Raw genomic sequence first — 22,712 nt, 5'->3', positions numbered from 1 at the left:
CAGCTTCACACATCAGAAGCATGAATAAGCAGGACAAAGTACAACCTGTGAAAATTAAAAGGTGTGAAACTGCCAGTACCTAAACTGCGAGCTATTTCAAGCTTTAGGGGAAATATTTCAAATCAAAGAAAACACACCAAAGGAAATCAAAGGACATAGATAACAGTGTCAAACCAACATTAATGCTTCCTTTCTTTGCGCACAATGCAACTGATGCCTTAAAATTTTCACACACAAAGCATGTTAAACACACCGTCACGCCTGTTTAGTATCTTCATGCTGCACGGCTCAGTTTACCCGTCATGACCGTCTCCTGCTGGTGTGTTATAACCTGCGAGGACCTCTGCTCAGTGACACTGAAACCCAGGTTCTGGAAAACTCCTTGGCTCTCAGCCCAAGACTGCTGGAAGTTTCTCAGCAGTTCCTCTGTGGAGGCCTCAGGGGGCACTGCAACTGTTGGAACTCTGCCTCTCACCACATCAGCATAGGATGGAGGGTTACCGCGGGTCAAGGAGCTCCCAGAATGCATCTCACTCCTTGTCTTCCTTGTCATGTTTCCAGAGTCATCAACGCTGCAGAATTGTTCAGTGACTGATGTCATTTCAGTGTGACCCGCTGGTTCGGAATAGGCAGACGCAGGTTCTCGTCTTTCTATTTGCTCTCTCAGCTCTCGAGCTGCCTGAGAACTATGCTCTCCTGTCTCAAACACATCCTTTATTGCTTTAACATTGAATGTCGGGATTTCTTCCGTCCTAGGGGTATGTGGGTCAGACTCTGCATCCTCTGTATCACTCCCCAGCCTCTCTGTGATGACAATAGGCTCTTTTCTGACGTACACTTTTGATTTTGGAGATTCAAATCTGTTTACCAGCTTAGACAAATCAACTCTTGGGAGATCCTCTTTCAAAAGATCTAGAGTCACAGCCTCAACACCTTCCTCATTATCGGGCCCCAAACGTTCAGGGATGTCAATGGGATCCTTCCGAATGTATGTCTTGTTCACCTCAGCCCTCTGTGCCTCCTCAAAGAAAGACTTCTTGTCCTTGACTGACATCATGGAGTCAACCATTTCTGTGACATCCACCAGTCCCTCTTCATTTCTCTCTGTGGGAGTCTCCCTCTCACTGAATGGAGATGACTGCTCTCTTTCAGCTGTAAAACATTCGGACACCGGCACTGGAGGCGGAGGAGTCATACCCTGAGAGAGCCTGGAAGTTGTATCCTTCAGTTTCACCAGCTTCTCAGAGCGGCTCAAGGTGGGAGATGGTGTGGCCCTGCTGAATGCTGTGTACGCCTTACGAGGTGGAGGCGGTGGTGTCCCAACAGATTTGTAGGGAGGAGGAGAAGGGGTCACTCTGAGTGGAGAGTCCACCCTCCTGGATTCAATACTGATGAAAGTGGGTGATGGCGTGCGGATGCTTGCTAACGGAGAGGACACTCTCTGATCAGTCACCTCGCCCAGTTCCTTATGCACTCTGCTCTCCTGAAGAGACCTTTTCTCTTCTTCCACCTTCATTTCAGTTTTGGATGAGCCAATACTAATCTTTGATATCTTTGCAGTTGCTCCACTGAAAACTGTCATGTCTGGTTTCGCAGGCACAGGTGGTGGCACTGGTGGCTCTTTTTCTTTCTTTCCAACGACTGTCAAGTTCTCCTCCAAAAATGTAAACTTTGTTTGAAGAATATTTTTTATATAGACAATCATCTCTTTCAACTTTTTCTTACTTTGTTTTTTAGTGATTTCACTTAAATTCTTTTTCTCATCTGAGCCCACCACACAGTCAGGGAGCTCACTTATAATCATCCTGACAGCATTGGAGTCTATTTTGTTTGGTGTGCCCTCAAGCTCTTTTATTTGAGTGAGCAGCATCTTCATTACATTACGTTTCTCTAAATCTGTGATTTCTGAATGAGCCTCGTCTTTGTGGTCTATTCTCCCCTTCCCTTTTCCCAACACATCTTTACGCTCAACTTTTGACTTTCCTGCCTTTATCTGCATTTGATTTGTTTCTGCTGCTTGTTGCGTTAGTTGCTGTTTTTGCATCTGAAGGCTTTGCTGGACCACACTCTCACTCACGACTACTTCCTCATTTCTTTGAATGTGATCTGCCTTCATGCTCTGCTGAGTGTGGGAGACAGGTACATGGCTTTGTCCTTGATGAGTTGCTGCAGACGATTTCTTGGCCACCTTAGGCATTAAAACAGTAATGGATGGTGACAGCTTTACCTCGGTCTCATTTTTGTGCATCTGCTTTCCCTTCTTCATATGAACCTCTACTTCAGCTTCCTTCACAGGTGGGGTCACCTGACTTTTCTTCACTTTTATTTCTGTTTTTATCTCAGTTCTTGCTGATGTCAGCTGCTTGCTTTCCTGATCTCCTTTTGTTTCACTTTTCAGTGACACATTTGGTTTGTCTTGCTGTAGTTCACTTTTTATTGCATCCTTTTGTTCTAAACTCTCACATTTCTCCTCTTTCTTCTCCACTGGCAGCTTAAATGTTTTCACCTTGAAACTCGGGGTTACCTTTGGAATTTTAGAGGGTTGAGAAGGACTCATTTTTCCTTCCAGTGTCTGAGGCCTATTAATATTCTTTACATCTTCAGCTTTCAATGTGACCACAGCCTGGCTTTGAAGATTTACATTTTCCTGGACAGTACTCTGTGTTGCAGCAACAGACCTGGTGCTGGATTTCTTAATAAACTGCTTCTGCGCTGTGACTGAAGAAGTGGCTGCAGTCGAGCATGACTGGACTTCAATATTTGAAGCCTCATGATGAGACTTAGAAACAGAAACAGTCAGTGGTGTGGTTTCGCTCTTTTTAATAACATCAGTTGAGGAAAGTAATTTTTCTGAAGAGTGCTCGCTGGCAACGCACTTTTTATCTAAGGACACATTTGAAGATGCAGGGGCTGATTTCTTACTTGCCATTGAGACCAAGGGCTTGCTCAAAGGGATCTGGGAAGGAGCTTTCTTGGCAGAGAGGTCTTGTGACAATTTTTCTTCTTTGTAAACAGTCTTAACATCTTCAGTCTTTGCTTTTGTCACTTCTGTGGTCCTCTCTGCCTCTGTACTCTCTGATGCAGACAGATCAATGCTGGCAGGAGAGGAAGGCACAGTAATTGGTGGAAAAGTGGGAGTTGTGACTTTACTCCTTTCGGCTTCCTCTTTCTCTATCCTTTGTTGACGGTACTTTTCCTCTGCAAGCATGAGAGGGGTTATGAATTTGCGGGCATATGGTCTAGGCTTTGGGGCTGGTGCAGGGTCAGGGGGTGGAGGCAGTTTGATAGGTGGGACAGACACCTTTTTAAGTGGCTGAGGGCTTTCTTTTTGCGGTGGTTTTACAATTGGGATGCTTGGAACTTGTGTGGCTGCCACAGCTGTTGATTCAGACTGAATCTGTTTGCTTGATTCAGTCCGTTGTGTTGTCTTTTGCACATCTAGAACTTTAGCTTCTTCTTTACTGACAGCTGACACTGTTGTTTCTTGACCCAGAGGGAGTAGAGCTTGAGGTGGAGGTGGTGGAGGAGTTGGTTGCTTTTTCTGCCATTTGGGTTTAACTTGTATGGGCTGCTTCTGTGTTTCTGGTTGCTTGGGCACTTTCAATAAAGGCTTGGCAAAAGGTTTTCCCAGTTTCCCAGTAGGCTGAGGCATTGCGTTAAGTTCTTGCTGTGAGGGAGGTGGAGGAAGAAAATCTTGTCTGCTCACAGAGGATGGAGGTGGAGGCGGTGGAGGAGGAGGAGGAGGAGGAGGGAAAAATTCTGGCTCAGATTTTATACATTCCATGGGAGGTGGAGGAGGTGGTGGTGGAAGGTCACTGTCCTGCCTCATGATAGAAGAGTGGGATGAAGAGGGTAGTGGGCTCTCCAACACTGGTGATGGCGGAGGAGGGAGGGAGAGCTCGGACTCTGAGGGTGGAGGTGGTGAGGAGGGAGGAGGGGGGAAGTGAATCTCTGGTTTCTTTTTGATCACACCTTTCCCTCTCATGTCAAGGTTATGGTGATCACTCTTCATATTTTTGATCTGCTTTTGTGTGATAGCCTTTTTCTCTGTTTGCTTTTGAGATGCTGACATCTGCTCTGATACCTTTACATTTTGCTTATGAATGACAGTTTTCTCCATCACAGTAGTCTGGACCTGTTTGATTGTCTTTCTTTCACATACCTGTTTGTTTGAAATATTTGTCTGTGATGTATTTTGCACCTCTTTCATCACATTGACATCAGTTGCTTTAGTTTCTGTTTGATTATTGCTCATTTGTTTATTCTTTATCATGACAGGCTTAAGAGCTTGTGTTTTCTGTGGGGGCGGTGCTTTTTGTTTCAGTTCTTTTATGCCTTTCTGTTGAGAGGCCCCAGTAGTGTTGTCTGTTTTGGCTACAGTAACAGAGTGGTCCTCTTGGGTTATTACCTGTGTTTTCACTGATTTGCTTTCGTTGTGCCTCTGTGCATGCTTCTGTGACTCAACACTCTGAGAGAGGTTTTTCACAGCGGGGGCTGGATTGACTGGTACACTCTCACTCTTTGCTTCATGTAAGCATCTGTGCTCCACTTGCTGTACAGTTAATGGATCTTTCATGGAGACTTTTGCTTTCTTAGAAGTATACATACGTTTTGGATTTGAATACTGTTTTCTTTGCATTAGACATTTTATTGCCCCTTGAACATCCCCTTTTACTACCTCCTCTTTTTCCACCTGTGTTGTTTCCTGTCCTTCATAAAGAGACTTAATGGATGTTTTTATGTCTCCTTCAGTGCTTCCCCTACGCTGCATTCTTGGAGATGTCGCAGGCTCTAACAAGAGCTGGATAGTGCCTTTAACATCCCCTTGTTCGCTCACTTGATGCTGGTAGATCTTTTTCTCACCCGATGCCTCGTGTAAACTTTGCATGGCAGTCTGAATGTCTCCTTTGACGATCTCCTCTTTTTCCACTTCTTTCACTGCTCGCTTCGCCTCCTCCAGGGACCTCAGGGTTCCTTTGATATCACCTGGCACTAAATCTTCTACAGTCGCTTCCGTTTTTGTGGTTGCAGATTTCTCCAGTGACTCAAGAGCACCTCTGATGTCTCCCCTGATAATTTCTGGCTTTTCCATTTCTTTGGCTTGACGTTGGGCCTCCTCCAAGGACCTCAAAGTAGTGGGTATATTTCCTTTCACCACTTCCTCTTTCTCTATTATCACTTTCTGATTGATGGCTTGTGTAAGTGAATCCAGCGCTGCGCTAAGATCACCTTTAACAATATCCATGTGCTCTAAGTTTCTGTAGGTAACAGTAGGCTCAGTCATAAAGACTTTAATAGTGCTGTGTACATCACCAGGAACTATGTCCTCCTCTGCTACCGTGCGCCCAATCTGTTGCTGATTCTTCCGCAATAATATTTTAGTCTCTTCAATGTCACCACCTATGATAAGTTCCTTTTCCACTTTTTCTTGGTCTTCATCTGACTCGTTCTGAAGCTGTTTAAGGTAATCCAAAGCTCCAGACTCAATGCATGTGGAGTAAAAGCTGACATTACCCCTTTCTGTGTCTCCTACTTTTATCTTTTTAGAGTCTTCCCCACCTGAGCTGGAGAGAAGACGCTGAAGGGTTTTGCTGATATTCCCTTGAATGATATCTTCTTTCTCCATGCTAACCCCCTCCCCTTTATTTAATAGGGAATAAATAGTCATCCTCACGTCTCCTTTCTCATCCTCTTGAATCAGAATGCCACGCTTGGAGGAACCCTCATTCTTGAACAGATTGTTTATGGCCTCTTGAATGTCACCGCGGATAATTTCCTCTTTCTCAACATTGATTCCTTTTTCCTGGTTGAATAGCTGCTTCACTGTCGTATTGATGTTCCCCCGCTCCTCCTTGTCAATAGTTATTCCCCTTTCAGTGGTCTCCCTGCGGTTCAGGAGGTTCATCATTATGTTGCTCAGATCTCCTCTGATAATCTCTTCCTTTTGTATTTGTGGAGCCTCCTGGTTCATGAGTTTATACTTTGCCATGCGGACATCACCAATCTCATCTGCTTCAATAAGTATACCTTGGGAGTCCACCATCTTCTGAGAGTATAGCTCCTGAAGTGTTTCTTTGATACTTTTACCTATTATTTCTGTCTTTTCCACACTGCTCTCATTGAATTCATGGAATGGAGTGGTTTCAAATAGCCATGTTGTTGTCTTCACATCAGCCTGTGGGATTTCCTCTTTTGTGACAACAGGTCCTGTGCCATCAGTCTCTTTGATACTGTCAAGGGGCTGCTTCTCAAAAAGCCAAACTGACTGTTTGACATCACCTTTAAGTACCTCCTCTTTTGTCACTTTCTCCATGTGATCATACTCAGTGCCTTCACCACGGATCTCATCAATTGTGCGGGTTTCAAACATCCATGTGGCAGATCTGACATCACCTTTTTGGATTTCACTTACGCTAACAGTTCTGATGTACTTTTGAGACATTTCATCAGCCTCAAATCTAAGCTTGTTTGTCTTCACATCACCACCTTGGATATCTGCTACTGTTTTTGACTTTACTTTTATTTCCTCTGCAATTTCATCGAGAGGTTGTGTTTCAAACCTCCATCTGGCAGAGCTAACATCTCCTTTGTTGATGCCTTCCTCAGTCACTGCTTTAATAACGTAGATCTCCTCTGAATCTCTAATTGCATCCAGTGGCTTTGTTTCAAACAGCCAACGAGCTCCTACCACATCTCCTTTCATGATTTCTTCCTTGGTGACCGTAGTTACTTCATGATAATGTCCCTCCTTATCACAGATGGCATACAGTGGCTGCGTTTCAAACATCATGGTGTAATTTTTTACATCTCCCTTCTCTATTTCATTTCTAAATATATTAGTGACTTTTGAAATATCAGTCTCAGTGGACTCCTCTTTAATTTGATCCAGAGAGTATGTCTCAAAAATGAAGCGGCCTTTGTCAACATCACCCCCCTGGACATCAGTCACGGTGCGAGTTTCCTTCATCTCTGTGGTGTTGTCATGGATTGCGTCAATTGGTTGGGTCTCAAACATCCATGTACAGTTGACCACATTTCCCTTCTGGATGTCCTCAGCCTGCTGTGTCTTCAACTTCTGCATTGTTTCCACAGAAGTGGAACTCATAATGTCAGGGGAACGATTCTCAAAGATATACTTCATCCTGGAAACATCACCTGACTGGATGTCGATTTCTGTGACCCTCCTGAATGAACTGCTGTCCTCGCCTGTGATGTTTTCAAGATTCTCGGTTTCAAAGAGAAACCGTGCCAGTCGCACATCTTTTCCTTGGATGTCTTCTTGATTTACAGTGCAGGTTTTCAGAATGGTCTCAGATTCTGTGTGATCACGTATGTTGTCAAGTGTCTGAGTCTCAAAGAGCCAAGTGCATGTTTTGACATCACCTTTATGCACTTCTTCGACATCAACCTCATTTTTTTCAACCTTTTCATACAGAACATCCATTGGTTGAGTCTCAAATAGCCATCTACAGGTCTTCACATCCCCCTTTTCTATTTTAACACTCTCCTTAGTTTTAAGTTCTTCATCCTCCAAATTACTGAAAAATTTAATGGCATCAAGAGGTTGAGTTTCAAACAACCACTTGGCTGTTTTGACATCCCCTGACTCGATCTCCTGTTTGGATATACCTTTGATGATCTGAAACTTATTGATGCTCTCATTAAACTCATCAATAGGGCGAGTTTCAAACATCCATCTACAGCTGCGCACATCTCCCTTCACAATTTCCTCACGCCTCACTGTCTTCACCTCATGGTAATGACCAGAGCTGTCTTGCATTGCATACATTGGGGTAGATTCAAAAAGATCTCTATTGGATTTGACAGATCCACTTGTGACACCTTCTATCTGAATTTTCTGTGTACCTTCACATTTACTTAAATCCATACTTTCAAACTTTTCTTTATAGTTTGTCACATCACCTTTGTCAAGCACATCAATGTTCACAGTTCTTGTAATCTCCTTCTTCTCCTCCCTTATATTCTCTAATGGCTGGCTTTCAAACACCCACTTTTGATGCCTCACATCACCCCTTTCTTCTTCAGATGCAACCATTTTCTTAAGTTTTCCCACTTCAGGCAGTTCTTTCAGATTTTCCATGGGTACTGTTTCAAACAGATGTTTTGCTGATTGAACATCACCTCCTACAATCTCCTCTGAGGGTAAGGGTCGAGCATTGGCGTTGTCTTTTAGAGTATCCATAGGTTGAGTCTCAAAAACCAGACAGTGTTTCCGTACATCAGCTCCAATTATTTCTTCCTTTTGCTTCTTTGAACTCTCCCATTCTTCATCCTTAATGGTGTCAAGAGTCTTTGTCTCAAAAAGCCAGCAACCTTTGTTCACACCGCCACGAATACTGTCCTCCATGGAAATACCACATATTAGCTTCACCTTTGCAGGGTCTTTGTTGATCATATCCAGAGGATGGGTTTCAAACATCCACCGTGATGTCTTTACGTCTCCTTTCTCAGTCTCCTCCCTGCGGATAGTGGTGATCTCCAGCATCTCTCCTGAATCTCCTCTGATAACACACATGGGCTGGGTCTCAAACATGCGAGTGGTTGTTTTCACATCTCCTTTTACTTCTTCCAACTCAGACTTGAGTTTCAGGAAGTGACTCTCTTCGATGGTTTCTGTTTTACCTAGGGAATCCAGATGCTGGGTCTCAAAGAGATACCTGGCAGTTTTGACATCTCCACCAGTTATGTCTTTGTTGAGAACATGTGTCTCCTGCTCATCTTCTTTGTAGATCTTATTCAGACAATCGAGTGGCTGCGTCTCAAAAAGCCAAGTAGCAGTGCGAACATCACCTCTTGCAAGATCGGTCACTTTTTGTGACTGCTCGGTTGAATCAGGAGCCTCAGTTCCCAGAGTATCCATGGGCCGTGTCTCAAACATCCACGCTGTATATTTGACATCTTTACCAGCAATTATCTCTTGCTGGGAAATACTGCTCATCTTGTTTTCATCTGGGGTGTCATCTTGGATCGCATCTAGTGGCTTATTTTCAAACATCCAGCGCATGGACTGTACTTCACCTTTAAGGATCTCATCCCATTCCAGGGACTCTCTGTCAGGGCTTGAACACTGACTTGAGCCATTGCCATCATTTTCAAACATATAGCGTGCTTGCTGGACATCACTCACCCTTTCACTTTCCAAGTCCTGCTTTTCGGCTTCGGTGAGCTGACTCTGAAAATCCACTTCTAGGTTCTTGCGGACCTCAGGATGAATGTGTTTATAGAGGCGCTTTAGTTCAGCCATGCTCTTGTGTTTAAAGTATTGTTCCTTACTAACAGCGTACTTATGTTGGGAGGTTGACTCCTGACACTGGGAAGAGACACTGTACTCTGGAACTTCCTGCAGCAGGTTTGAGGGAGGGGGAGGGAAATGGTCTGTTGCCTCATAAGCCACTGATGATGCAGAGGCAGTCTTTACGGTAGAGGAAGTGTCATAACTTGTCATAGTTGAAGCTCTGGAGGACTGGTTTATCGGCACCCATTGAAACTGGTTGAAATCTAGATCAACCTTTGGTTCAAAAATGTTTTTGGTTAAGGAAAGAAGAAAAGAAGGAAAGGAGGATGAAGGAAAATCTATATAATTTGTCATCTATTTATCATGCATAGCACAGAAAGGAACAGCTTTGAAGTACTGATTAATTAAGAAAATGAAGCCTAAATTTTCAACCCTCTTGTTTTTTGCAGCTCAATCAATTTCCTCTCTAAAGCTACAGCAGGAGCAAAAGTACCAAAAGCAAATATATATATGAATATACTTACGTGTCTGTGTTTATGTTTACAAACATATTGTGAGGCTGTCAGAGATTTTCAGTTTTGCATGTTCCTAAGTACTGACGTGATTGTAATAGTCACTGAAGAACACTTTAAATGCAGAAAGTAATGTGAGTTCTTGTTTTAGTCAAGGTTTTCCCTTCAATACTATGAAAATAAGTTTCAGACTTTGCCTGTTTAATGACATGAAGTCTTTTATCCATTCCAATTTATTCTCCATCAAGTCATGGCATGTGCAATTTCCTTTTGATGATTTCATGATGTGGCCTCATCCTCACACTGATAAAAGCCCCAAAGTATCATCTATTTAGATAAACAGACAGTATCATTACCTTAATTTCCTTGGCTGGTGCAGCTTCCTCAATCGTTTTTTCATACTGCTGCTTCAAAGCCTGAGTGGAAACCTTTGGTAGGTCCTCTCCTCCAACAAGCATAACTGAATTAGACACAAGAAGAAACCTGCCTCATTAAGTCATTCACAGTAAGGGGGCTCAGAGGGATTGGAAAAAGAAATAAATCATTTCATTAAAAACCTGAGTAGTTTTCATTTTCTGAAACCATGCAGCAGTGATTGCCCAATTTCCACTTTCCAATATTTTACCTTCCTGACTCTGCCCTGATTAGATTTGCTGCTATGCACTGAATAGAAAATCATCTGCACTCCAACTCATTTTCATAGCTCATCCCTTATTCAGCCATGGTGGGAACAGTCATTAATATACAGGACACAAGCAGAGCTGTGGTAAAAAGTGCAAATTACAATATTAAAGGCATGAGCAGAATAACCTGTTTCATTGTAATGGTTCCCATAACTGGCAGCCACATTGTTATGGTGGGTTCTTTGATCATGGATCACCTGTGAAAAGATGATGGAAAATCATTAGTATACTGGCAGGTGCACTGCAGCTGACAACTGTTTCCAATCTGTGAGAAGTAAAAGGCTTAGCATGAGGCTAATACAGCACATACAGTGTAACAGAAAATTTTGAGACTATGTTTATAGCAGCCTGTTAGCGGTAAGATGTTACCATACAGTGTGCCATCCAGTACCTGTTGTTGATTGTGAAAAGGGGTGGGAGTGGGCACAACCTCTCTGGCACTGCTTCTTACTGTCACCTCTGAGGAGCTTGACATCTCCTGTCAACACAGAGAAAATGGGAATGTGGACACAGTGAGTCCCACTCACACTGACAACACATGCCTTCATACAAACCCCATTCATAAATACACACACACACACACACACACACACACACACGCACACACGCGCACACACACACCCACACACACACACACACACACACACACACACAGGTTTATGACTGTAAACAGTAAGAGGGCAGCACGAGAGTAAATCATTTTATATTGTGAAAAGGTCTAAAAATCCCTCTGTGGTCAGTAACAAATGTTTTCACATTACTGTTCTGCTTCCTAGGGAACTAGTAAGTTTAAATTCCACTGAAGAAGGATTTCAATGTTGGAGAGAAATAGCAATAGATTACAAAAACTGTACAACTCTGCATCAGCCATTTCCTCCAGTGAGATTCATGCAATTTGAAGGAGATGAAAGAGAAATATGGTATTTGAGCTTGTATCCTCTGCTGTTAACATGAAAGATACATGGAGGGTGGGGGTGCTCTGTACTTCTGAAACCACTTATGTCAGAATAATAATATCTTTCCTGATGTACAACTGGTTTTAAACCAGAACTTGGATATTACACCTGTGAAGAAAACTTGAGTGGAGAGTGGTTTTCTGTTGCAGCACAGAAGCAATAATTTGATCAAACAGACTTAGACATTTCCCCTCACGAATCCCTATGTAAAATTTAGCATTCAGCAAGGTCCTTATGTGCTCGATGAATCCACTCTGCTTCCCGCCTGAATGAGCAGATGGGGAGGGCGCGTGGAGGGTTGGAATTGACCCGAGCTGCTAACACGTTCTGGCATTTTCCTCACGCACTAGATGACAGTGGCAGATAGACGAGCAAAGTTCAAGGTGCTCTTTTTGATTTGACCTACAAGAACGCTTCAGAGTCACAGCCACACCAGCCAAGTTTTTCCAATAAAGAGCAACAGTAGAATGTAAATCATCCGGTGCCATTCAGATGTTCCTCACTTTACATAGATCTAATGAACAGAAAGGACAGCAGCACTCTGTCATCCAAATTCTGTCAATTTTAAAGAGGAGGAAGAAAAATGTCCCTTTCATCTGTCACCCTCACTATCAATACTAATTCATTGTCTAAGAAAAAGGTGCATAGTCAATATGTGATGATAGTATCACAGGCATACCCCAGCCTCACTTCTTTCCTGACTCTCCCTTTATGAGAAAGTTGTTTACAGTACATTCACAAAAAGCAAACGTGTGCTTTGTGCTTTCTTCTTCAGCTCCAGCTGTCTGTCAGTCCTCTCATCTAAAACTGTCTATTCTCATATATTCACCTTTTTAATATAGAAATATGTAGCACCAGTTTAAAAATTAATTAAAAAAAATTAACCATGAGAATGACTTCATTCTCACCTGGACAGATCTCTGTTGGAAGTGAAACTGCGTGACGCTGGACTGGGAGGATGATGAGGCAAACTCCTGGTTCTCAAACTGTCTCTTCACACTCTCCAGGCCACCGGGCAGAGAACAAGCCTCTGACTCATCCATCATCTATCAGGAGAACACAGGAAGAATAAATTACACCTGGAAACCCATCTGTAGAAGTGTCACAGATTAAACACACTGGATGGCTGCAGTTAATGCAGGATTTAAGAGATTGGATTTGAACTCTGATCCGAGAGTCTGCTCTGAGTGGTTGGGAATATGTTATACATTATGATAAAAAAAAAACAAACAAAAAAAAACAATCCAAAGGAATTATGCTAATGCTTTGGAAACATCAATGTTCTTTTAAACAGCATAAATGTTATGATATTGAAACATTAACAATGAAGATGAGGTGGTACTGGTAGGCAAAGTATTGGTCAAATGCAAATAGGACAAAGTTACATCTTTGTGATCCAACTGGCTGAACGAGGTAATTTTTTTTTTGTTTATTTGTGACGTAATTTTTCTGACATAGCAAAGAGGGCAGGCACCCAAATTTAATTAATTTATTTTAACCAGATCTATCCTGCAACGAAGGGAAGTATCAAAAGAAAATGCTTGTTTTTCATGTTTTTCAGATTATTTAGTATAATAGGAGCAAAAAGTTTTTCAATACTTTGAATCGAGCTACAGAAAGAATTATTTCTTGAAACTGGAAAATAGAAAAGAATAGAGAGTAGACGGCTCAGCATGTAATCTCATCAGCATGGAGAACGCATTCCTCGCCCTACGACATCTTGGCAAGAATTGCAAACTCCACATTTGATACAATAATCTCCTTTTGGGATTGTCAATTACTTTCCTAATAAAACATTCATATGTAGGCCTCTGCAGATATAGCTTCTGGGAAACCAGTATATATGAGAATATCCAAGAGTGCTACTGCGAGAGTTGATGTGTGTGTGGGTGAGTGAATGCTGAACACACGCACCGGTCACCTTCACTTTTTTATGCAAATAAAGGTTACAGTGGAAATCGCAAGTTATTGCAGAGGAGTCTAGGTCAGTGACATTTTGTGGCAGGGCACCGTGTTATCAGTATTGTACAGGGATACAACAGCACTTGCATTTACATAATGTCCACTTGAACAGACATACACGTTCAAACACTGAGGATGTCTTTTGTCCAGTTTCTGTGCCTTCTCATTTGTACTCCCATTCTGGTCTATTCCACTTGACTGCTTTAACATATGTGAATAATTACAGCCAATGCAGTCAGAAACACTTCATTCAGTTTGGTTTGTCAGAGAAAGTTAGCCTAGCTTAGCTCAATAACTGTATTTTTTAAATAATCAAACAATTATGTTAAAAGTGGGGAAAAAATGTGGGTTTGAATTGAATGAAATGTTAAGAACGTCACTATGCACTTCCTCATGCTTCAAGCAACTCTTCACTAATTCAGTGTTAAGACCACAATCTTTCCCAAGCCTTAACCAAGTGCTGAGAGCTCCTTAACAAAACTACAAAAAAGTATAACACTGCTTTAGTTGTTACAAGTGGATACTGCAGGGTAAACAAATGCTGGTGCAAAGTAATAGTCTAAATACACTTTGCTGGAGACGAGGTTGCTGTATGATAGACTGGGCAGACTGAACGTCTGAGTGACACCTTGTGTAAAGACTGAAGCAACAGCTGCAAATGTAGGGAGGAAAAAAACAAGATTACCATGAACACTGTCTAGCAACTAGACCTCCACTCTCCAACACACACACACACAAACACACACACGTACACACAAACATACTGCATGAGGCCTGACACTGAGGATCAGCTAAGGTTCAGGAGATTGCAGTGCTGCTGTACTGGCAATCACTCAAGTGAAATACAAGTGGATCATTCAGTGGGTCCTGTTTGGAGCTGCCATGTGAGAACAACTCTGCTGGTATTATTATTAAACTATCAATACAATAATATAGAAGATTTATTAAATGCGACTAGTACTTGCATTTTTAAAGGATTATTATGTGTTATAGCCATTTATTAAAAGCAACAAGCCACTGGAGTCAGTGCTTCACTGTGATGTTAGTGCAGCCAGAAATGCACTCTGTGTTACATTAACAGCACCTCTCATCTGTTCTGAAATGACTATAATGGCTTGTTGCTATGCAGATCCACAGTTAATGGACTCTGAACATCACCACTCATGTTGGGAAAAGTTATGCTGCATAGTGCAGGGCAACATTTAGTTTATTTTTTAATGCTTCAATTATTTAATTAAAGATTTCAATAAATTTTTAATTCTATTTCATTTATTTTCTCAGTGTTTTGTAAATCACCACTGTTTTATGGTAAAGCAGAGTCTCAGGGACTGTACTGCCTGTGCATGTCTAAAGGCTCCAGAAGGTGGCAGATCAACCAGTGTAAACATGCCACAGTGTGGCCTGCTGAAGGACTGGCTGGACATTTACTTATCAGCTAACAGACCAACAGATTAGTTTTTAACCATGAGGCTTCTTTAAAAAACCAGGCAGTCAGATGATCTTTCAAACTTATAAGAATAAAACAGGGAAAATACCAGTGCTGCAGTTCAACATGTTATGGAGTGAAGTTATTGGAATAAGAAAAATCAGTGTGGTTGATATGTGGTAAACTTTGTTTTGATTATTTTTCTAAAAAAAATACTGTGTCCAGCAAAACAAAGCACATATGTTAAACCTGCTTTTAAAAATGTCTCTGTCTCGTTTTTCGTAGTCATTCTGATTTTGATCTATAGTTTGTTAATTGGACATAATAGAGAAACCTTTACAGGACTTCTCAAACTCTTTTGAGTGATAGTCACCAGGCTGCATTAAGTCACACTGTACTATAGTTGTAGCTCACAGTTTGGATGCAAAGAACAGACATTTTCCAGTTGGTAGCGCTTTATTTTAGAAAATGAGCTGACTTACTGCAATAGCCTTGGCTGAATAACTGCTCATACAGTTGAATTATTGGGTTTTAAAGTGCATGCAGGCTCTTCAAAGCCACTGAGACTTTTTACCCTGGTAATGACTAATGACTCAAGAATATTCAGAAATACTTTTTGTGTGTGTTTAATTAAAGGAGAAATAATGTGTGGATTCCTGCTGTTGTACTGACTGTGTGGGTTCATTTAAACTTGCTGCAAATTGTACTTTTTTCTACACAGGCGCATTAAAATTACAGAGTAATGGTGATTGATGGTTTTGTGTGCTACCTTTCTGTAACAAGAGGTGTCTGTGTGTGTGTGTGTGTGTGTGTGTGTGTGTGCGTGTGTGCGTGCGTGCGTGCGCGTGTGTGTGTGTGCGTGTGTGCGTGTGTATGTGTGTGTGTAGCTATTCCTGCCAGTGCTCTGCCAGTGCATGCTGTGGAAGTGCCTGTTTGGTTTTGTCACCAAAATCACAATAAAATCAGATAATTTATTAATTTAATTTTAATTTATTCATCTCCTGTTGTGGGTTTCTAATGGCTCATTAAATACTAATTTTGTTACATTTGTGGACATAATTTTTTCTAATGGATAGGTGGATGGATTTCTCATGTGTTGGAGATTTGGGATTTAAGGGAATGCTTTTAAATTATTGGATCATATTTAAAGGCCGTATTTCTTAGTTATTCAATATGTATAATTACCAATACAACAATGTAAAATATAGTCCTTCATTACATTAAGACTTAAGTCCAATTTCCAAAGTAAAAGTAAATTATCAGCCAAATGTCCCTAAAGTATCAAAAGCATTCATTCTGCAGAAAAAACAATCCTCTAACTGATGTATTGTTATATATGACAGTATTCAACTGTTAATACTGTACACACCAATACGCATATACAATTTAGTCCAACAGTGTCCAACTTAAGGATTGGGCCCCTCTAGAGCAACATAGGATAAATCTGAGGGATCCTGAGTTGATTCATGTTGGAGGAAAGAATCAAAAACTAAGTTCTGACACACAGAGTGCACTGTTGTATAACTGAGTTTGGTGGTCATGTTTTAATTATGAGAGGATCAACATTCATCTGGTCAAAGAATCCATGTTCACTTAAGAGTAAAGAGCAATGAGTTGATGATATATGAACTAACCCAAAACTGTGGATGATAAAATATGAATATGGCACTAAGAATTATGACACAGATCTCTATATGCCCAACTGAGATTTGGTATTTTACCTCTCATTGAGAGATCTGGTTCTTCCCAACCTGTACTGAGTTTTATGACACAATGACAAATTGCCCCACATTCCATCCTCCCTTTTCTGTTCAACAAAACAGCCTACAGGACAGCAGATTTATACCGTGGGCAGAATTAAATGACAGAAATTTGGTCATAAATATAAGCAATGCCTCTCACACTTTGTCAGTGTAGCCTTTTAATCAAAACACTGCTGAGCCCGTGTACGTGACTGTCTGCCGTCTCTCCAGCTGCATGCATATTCTAACTGCCACTTCCCTTTACATCCAGGTAAAAGTATGGTCTTACCACAGCAGAGGAGGAGCTGCTGGTTCCTTTCTTGGACACAGCGGCCTGATACATCGCCAGCCGCTCTTTCACCGACACCGGCTCAGCCTCCTGGTTGTCGGCACTCAGGGTCCTCTCCTCGGGATGACCTGACCTGGATCTACCTGCGCTGCCTGCAGCTGCACACAGGCATAAAAGACAGTTAGTTTTCAGCTCTGAGTGCCCCTTAGTAATGCATTCACACCAAACTCGGCTTTATGTAATAGTTAGATATCTCCTCAAGAGATCTGCTGATATTTGCACATCAATGAAGACTTGCCCTTTAATAATTAGGCTTAGGGGACAGTTTTGTTTATATGGGATTTTTGTCAATATACTGGAACAAGCTGAGGTTTCTACCAGAATCAATCCAATAGATTTTTCGTTTAGCTGTTTCAAAGAAAACAGTGCCCGTTCTAAAATGTTACATAATCAAACCGTAGCTTCATTTTACACCAAAAAAAGGGAAAGAAACACATGTATATACATGAATTTAATGTGTCTTTGATTTACAAAAGTATTGCTAAGCTTTACTTTCATCCCTTTTTCTGATCCCAACTGCAGGAAATCCCATCCCATTTTTTTAAGCTATCTGCAAAGCTCAAGATAATGTAGATATTTTAACCAAGAAGTGGCCAGAGGTGAACAATGTGTGACAAATCCTGACATGAAATTGAAGCTGAATATTCATCAATCACAATCACTGCTTCATGATTTTTCATACTGCTTAGTGCATCCCTGCGGATAGCCAATTAGAGAAAACCATTGATTTTACATTTGACTTTTTTGTGCTACAAAGCATCATTAAGCAACAGAGAAAACTCTCCTAAGGCTCAGCATACACCCACACTGGACCTTTTAGCTACTGGTATGTGTCCCTCTCCAGGCAACAACACTGTGGGATGAAAAAACACCCTAAATAGAAATTATCTTCTCTCATGTGCTCACGCTGCAACTTTTTGACACTTTGATTTTCTCATAACTACAGGTGATTACAGCTAGTGCACATGTGTGTGCACTAGTATAAATAGGTCAGTATTATTTCTACTTCAGTAGTGACTGATGTTGATTTGAGAGGTGTGATATAGCAGCTGCTTCTTAAATACATTTGGATCAGATCAAGATGTCCCTGGTGCTGGAGGACTATAGAGATTAGTAACGGATTCACTGCTTACCAGTATAGTGCATACCATTCATGCTTGGCTGACTTATTGCTCATCTAAGCCTACCGGTTGTATATGTAGACTACGTTGGCTTGCTATAGCCTACACCCAGTACCCATGCCATAAAAATGAAGATATCAAACACCCATTGTGCATAAAACAACATGATTTCCCAGTTTAAATATGAGTTCACACCTGCATTAAAGGTGTGAGCAGGTTTCATGCAGGAATTAATGCAGGCTTGCGCTGTACATATATACGACAATCCCATGAGCCTCTGGTTCTATTGCCATGGAGAACAAACCATGTGAATCAGAGTAGAGGCAAGTTCAAAGACACGTTAGGTGATAAAATATGTTTTTGCTTTTGAAATGCACCTTGGAAGTTGGAGTCTACCATAACACCAATAATCCAGTATCTCTTGAAGTTGTGTGGATGAATTTGGCTGTGCCACAAACTGGTTTGACCAAGCCTTTACACAGATGTCATGTAACAAAAGCATGCTCTCTTCATCCCGCCATTTTTAGCTTTATGCTACGTCTGGCATGTTAGTGAAATAAATAACCCATCAGGGAGAGAAACAGGCTGCACAGACAGCAGCATCCGAAAATAAACAGGGTTTTTACCCCCTACATCCTCTAAATATGGGTCAGATATCCTACACCTGAGGCTGCGGTGTAACCTAATATCAGCACGGGGACAGAAACACAAGGATAAAGCCCTCATTTATCACCATAGATTAACGTTCACGTCATGGTCTGAAGCTGCCAGAGAGGCAGAGACATGACAACAGTGACAACAGTGCTGTGGATAAGCCTGGCTTCTGAGGTATGGCAATGCTGTATGCAAAGTTGCCATAGCATGGAGGTGAGGTAACTGGGCTTTAGAGGAGGAGGGTGACTCGAGGTTAAAAAAAAACATTAGCCCAGCCTTTTTATAAACCGGCTTCGTCTGCAGCGTCATGTTGCCTTGTAACACTGAGATTTATGGAGTGGAAGTGTTACAGGGGTGCACATGTGCAAGTGAAGAGGAAAGGAATAAAATAAAGGAAAAGTCAGAATTCAAGAATTTCTAAAGAGAAAGTCATTTCAGGAGTGTCCCTATCCTGACACTAATTACTTCTGGCACCAATGGATGTTTAATTGGCATTATTAATAGCTTTCAAACATTATCTTATTTCTTAAAATGCCCCAGACATAACAAAGGCCCAGGCTGTGTTTACAGTGTGGTTTCGATATGAGAAAAAACTTTTTCACAGGCTTACACTTATAACCTGTGCCATTTCTACAACTGGACTCAGGCACATTTACCACAGCGCTGACTTAGTTTCTTCTTCTACTAAGAGTATTAGCTTCTTATCTCTCCAATGCTATAGCAGAGGCAGGAGTGATGGCACCGGGTGGGGGGTAATGGAAGTGGGAGAGGGCAGGAAAAGTCAACAGGGGAGGCCACGCTGTTGCCGCTATGCATGACTCAGTGGCTATATTGAGCCCAGCTGAGAGCTATTGACCTCCCTGTCACTGCCTCCTTTCCGCTGCTTGCGCTAAAGCAAATGGAGGTGAGATTCTGCACCGCTGGCTGGGTAGAAGTGAGGAGTTCAAGGGCGGCATGGGGTGTTGGGGAAAGAGACAACACAAGAGAATGTGCCCAGGAAAGAGAGAGAAAAGGAAAAAGGGTAATTTCTAAGTTTAAGGGTGTGAGACAAGGCAGCAGGGTGTCGTAGCTCAAAGAGAAATCATGGCTCATAGATCCGTGCCAGGCAGAGGCCACCGTCTAATCACAGAGGCGTCACCCGCTTTCTTTGCCTTCTCTTCACAATAAAACCCTGAAGGAACCCAGTGTTCCTTTGAGTACGTTCCGACCAAAGCTTTTGGCTGGTGAGTTTGACAGGAGCACCAAATGAGCTACACTAATTGAAATGTCAGCCATAGAGGGCGATTTCTTCCTTACCGACGAAAGCAAATCAGGCACAATAATTGAGCTGTCAAATCTATCAAAATAACTTCTTTACATGGAAACTGGATTGCCCTGGAGCCTTTCCTTATGCTAGACTAAGCACTTTGTTTCTGATTTGCTATGCTTTCAGAAAATTCCAGATCAGATTGCTGTTGGTTACATCTGGCGGAAGGAAGCAGATAGGGCCCATACATGTTTAATAACAATGCACAAATCCTGGTGGAATCACAGAAACACACTCCAACATCATGTTATTCTTTATGAAGCCGTTGCACCTTATGTTCCAGCACAGAAAACCCCCTTCTGTTTCATCTTATTTTTCGATTTTACAGCAACGACGTCTCATGTCTGGGTCCATCAAACTAATTCATTATCAGCTAAAATGTCATCTACCATTTCCAATCTGTCTCCTTCCACTTGTGCTTCAGTGGAAACTCACTTTAAAAGAGCTGTGCTGACACTAGAGCTTATGTTGATCCAAGAGTTAGCATTGAAATGCTGATAGTCCGCATGTATCTCTTACCTTTTTTAACTCAGTATGTTGCTCTTTGTGTCAAACAATAGTATCCAACAGATTAGAAAAGGGTCTTGGACTCCAGAAAAAAGAATTGGGTTTAAGTCACCCAGCCTTTACCCAACAGAGAGAACCGATCCTAGGCAGAGACGGACAGTGAGGCTTGGAGACCAGCTCCAGCAGTGCACTCCACAGCTCAGTAAGGCCCAGGCATCCAGCGACAGCTGATTTTATTTTAGAAGTCCCCCATCGTAAAAAATAGGATGGACCTGGGGGAGAGGGTAGGAGGATGAGGGCTGGCTTTTTTTAGTGTCAAGTACTGAGGTACCCAACATGCCCTTAACCTTATGTCACAGTAGTCTTATGGACACCCCACGTCCCACACTGTGAGCTGGAAAACAGACACTTGGTACATTCTTCATTTACACAGTCACAGACATTTGGCATTTGGAATTACTGCCTGTTAGCACAGTAAATATCATGACATTTTATGAGTCAGCACACACAGTGGTGATACATATTGCTTCATATACAATGCACACAAGCTCTGGGAAGGCCCATCAGCTTCTTATCAGACATTCATTTTCCCCAGAAACACTTTGAAAGCTGCTAAACTAAGTTCACTGTGTTCAGTTCTTGCTGTCTCATAGGTCTAAGATATATACCCAGGATGTTGGGGCAAATGACTTCAAACATTCTGCCAAGAGCAGCTGTGTATACCTTTCTAGGTGAAACCTTCGCTCCCTCTGAAGAACCCATCTTGCACACTGTAAGCCTGCCTTTGTGATGTCTTTGAACATTTTTCCAAAGACAACTCCTCAGATGGACAGCCCTATACCTAATGCTAAGTGGGGAATTTAACCACAGTGCCTGCTGTGTAGAGGTCCATGAGGATTGAGCAAGACGCGCTTAATGATCAAACTCAAGCTGGTAATCAGTGGAAGGAAATTACACTGATATTCTTTCTTGTGCCTGTTTATTTCTTTCCCTCCTCAGACATATGTTGCTTTAAAGCAATGGCAAAGGTCCTCTTTTAAACCAGTGACCTGTTTGTGTCACCTCAGCCCGGGGCCCTTCATTCTCTCTCTTTCAACCTATATCCTTCTTGACAATACAGAAAAGGATCTACCTTACATTATACAGCCATGTAGGAAACACTGAGTGGTTGTTGACTAGAGAAAACTGTAGTTATCAGGTTTTGTAGAGGAGCTGCATTCTGGTGATAACCCACCTGAAAAGGTAGATGGATTTTCTGTTGGTAAAGTGGAAAAGTATACTCCGTTAGAATACCTAATAAAGGGGCCTGAGATCCAGTGTGAGCCCACACTCAAGTAACTTTAAAAACATTAAGGGCTAAATGAAAGTAGTATCTTTAATTTGTTAAATGAGTTGCAGAGGGAAAGATGTACATTTCTATGTTATATAACACCAAATCCAATATACTGTATTTGTATTGGTTTGTACTAATCAATGCTAACGACTCTCTGGGGTATTTCTAATGGTATTTTTGCCAGTGAGAACAAAATGTCAAGACACCTCACATTCCTAGCAATTTCATTCTCAGCCATTTAGGGCTGGAGAATGGCAGTTCTACTAAATAGACAAGAAACACATCACAGATGCTGCAAATGATGATAAATATCCTGTTCAAATGGTTCTCTTTTTCAAACCCAACAAAATTATTTTCTCTCTTATAAATGTGGAAGGTAATTAGTGTGTCAGCCCCTATCTTATATTGCATTAAGACTGTTGCATTATGGGTGTTAATGACTTAATGTTGCTAAACTAGCAAGTTTCTTCAAGCCTCCTTTAAGTGTGTCTTTTAGAGTCAGCCAACCCTGAAAGTTTAGCTGCCAAGAGTGACTGCTGTCGCAGAATGTCACGATGAGGAGCTCAAACACAAGGTCTTAAAAATGCTAATTCCACGAGACAAGACTTCTGACAGGAAAATGTGTTAGTATGTGAGTGATAAGCAGAAGGAAGAATTAGATTAACCTGAAAACACAGTTGGACAAATGTGGGATTTACTATTTGCCGTGCCAAGTCAAGTTAATTTCCACAGCTTTCAGTCACTGTAACAGTCACAAAGCCCTTCACAGTGGCTGCATTTTAAACAATAAATGACAGAAACAGCTTACACTTTCAAGCAGAACAAGGAAACAGCAGAAAAATATACAGAAAACTATCTTTGACAGTTCCTTACAGGAAAGGCTGACCCCTTGGAGGGATGGCTGA

The 22,712-nt window shown here is 41.7% G+C and overlaps 1 protein-coding gene across 3 annotated transcripts in view; it reads right to left on the bottom strand.

Moving 5' to 3' along the window:
• xirp2a (xin actin binding repeat containing 2a) overlaps nt 1-22,712 on the bottom strand; it is a 41,448-nt gene that overhangs the window by 902 nt on the left and 17,834 nt on the right. For 2 of the 3 annotated variants that reach the window (XM_026302090.2, XM_026302089.1), the window contains exons 3-8: nt 16,827-16,984; nt 12,316-12,453; nt 10,843-10,929; nt 10,579-10,648; nt 10,125-10,228; nt 298-9,529 (exon numbers count right to left, since the gene is read on the bottom strand). In XM_026302090.2, coding sequence (XP_026157875.1) covers nt 298-9,529; nt 10,125-10,228; nt 10,579-10,648; nt 10,843-10,929; nt 12,316-12,453; nt 16,827-16,984 — 9,789 coding nt within the window. Of the gene's footprint in view, nt 1-297; nt 9,530-10,124; nt 10,229-10,578; nt 10,649-10,842; nt 10,930-12,315; nt 12,454-16,826; nt 16,985-20,486; nt 20,696-22,712 lie in introns of those variants that run through there. The other variant, XM_026302091.1, reaches the window with a different exon arrangement.

Source organism: Mastacembelus armatus, chromosome 2 (genome assembly GCF_900324485.2).
Source record: "Mastacembelus armatus chromosome 2, fMasArm1.2, whole genome shotgun sequence".
Lineage (NCBI taxonomy): Eukaryota > Metazoa > Chordata > Actinopteri > Synbranchiformes > Mastacembelidae > Mastacembelus > Mastacembelus armatus.
This window is presented reverse-complemented; position numbering and strand designations above follow the sequence as displayed.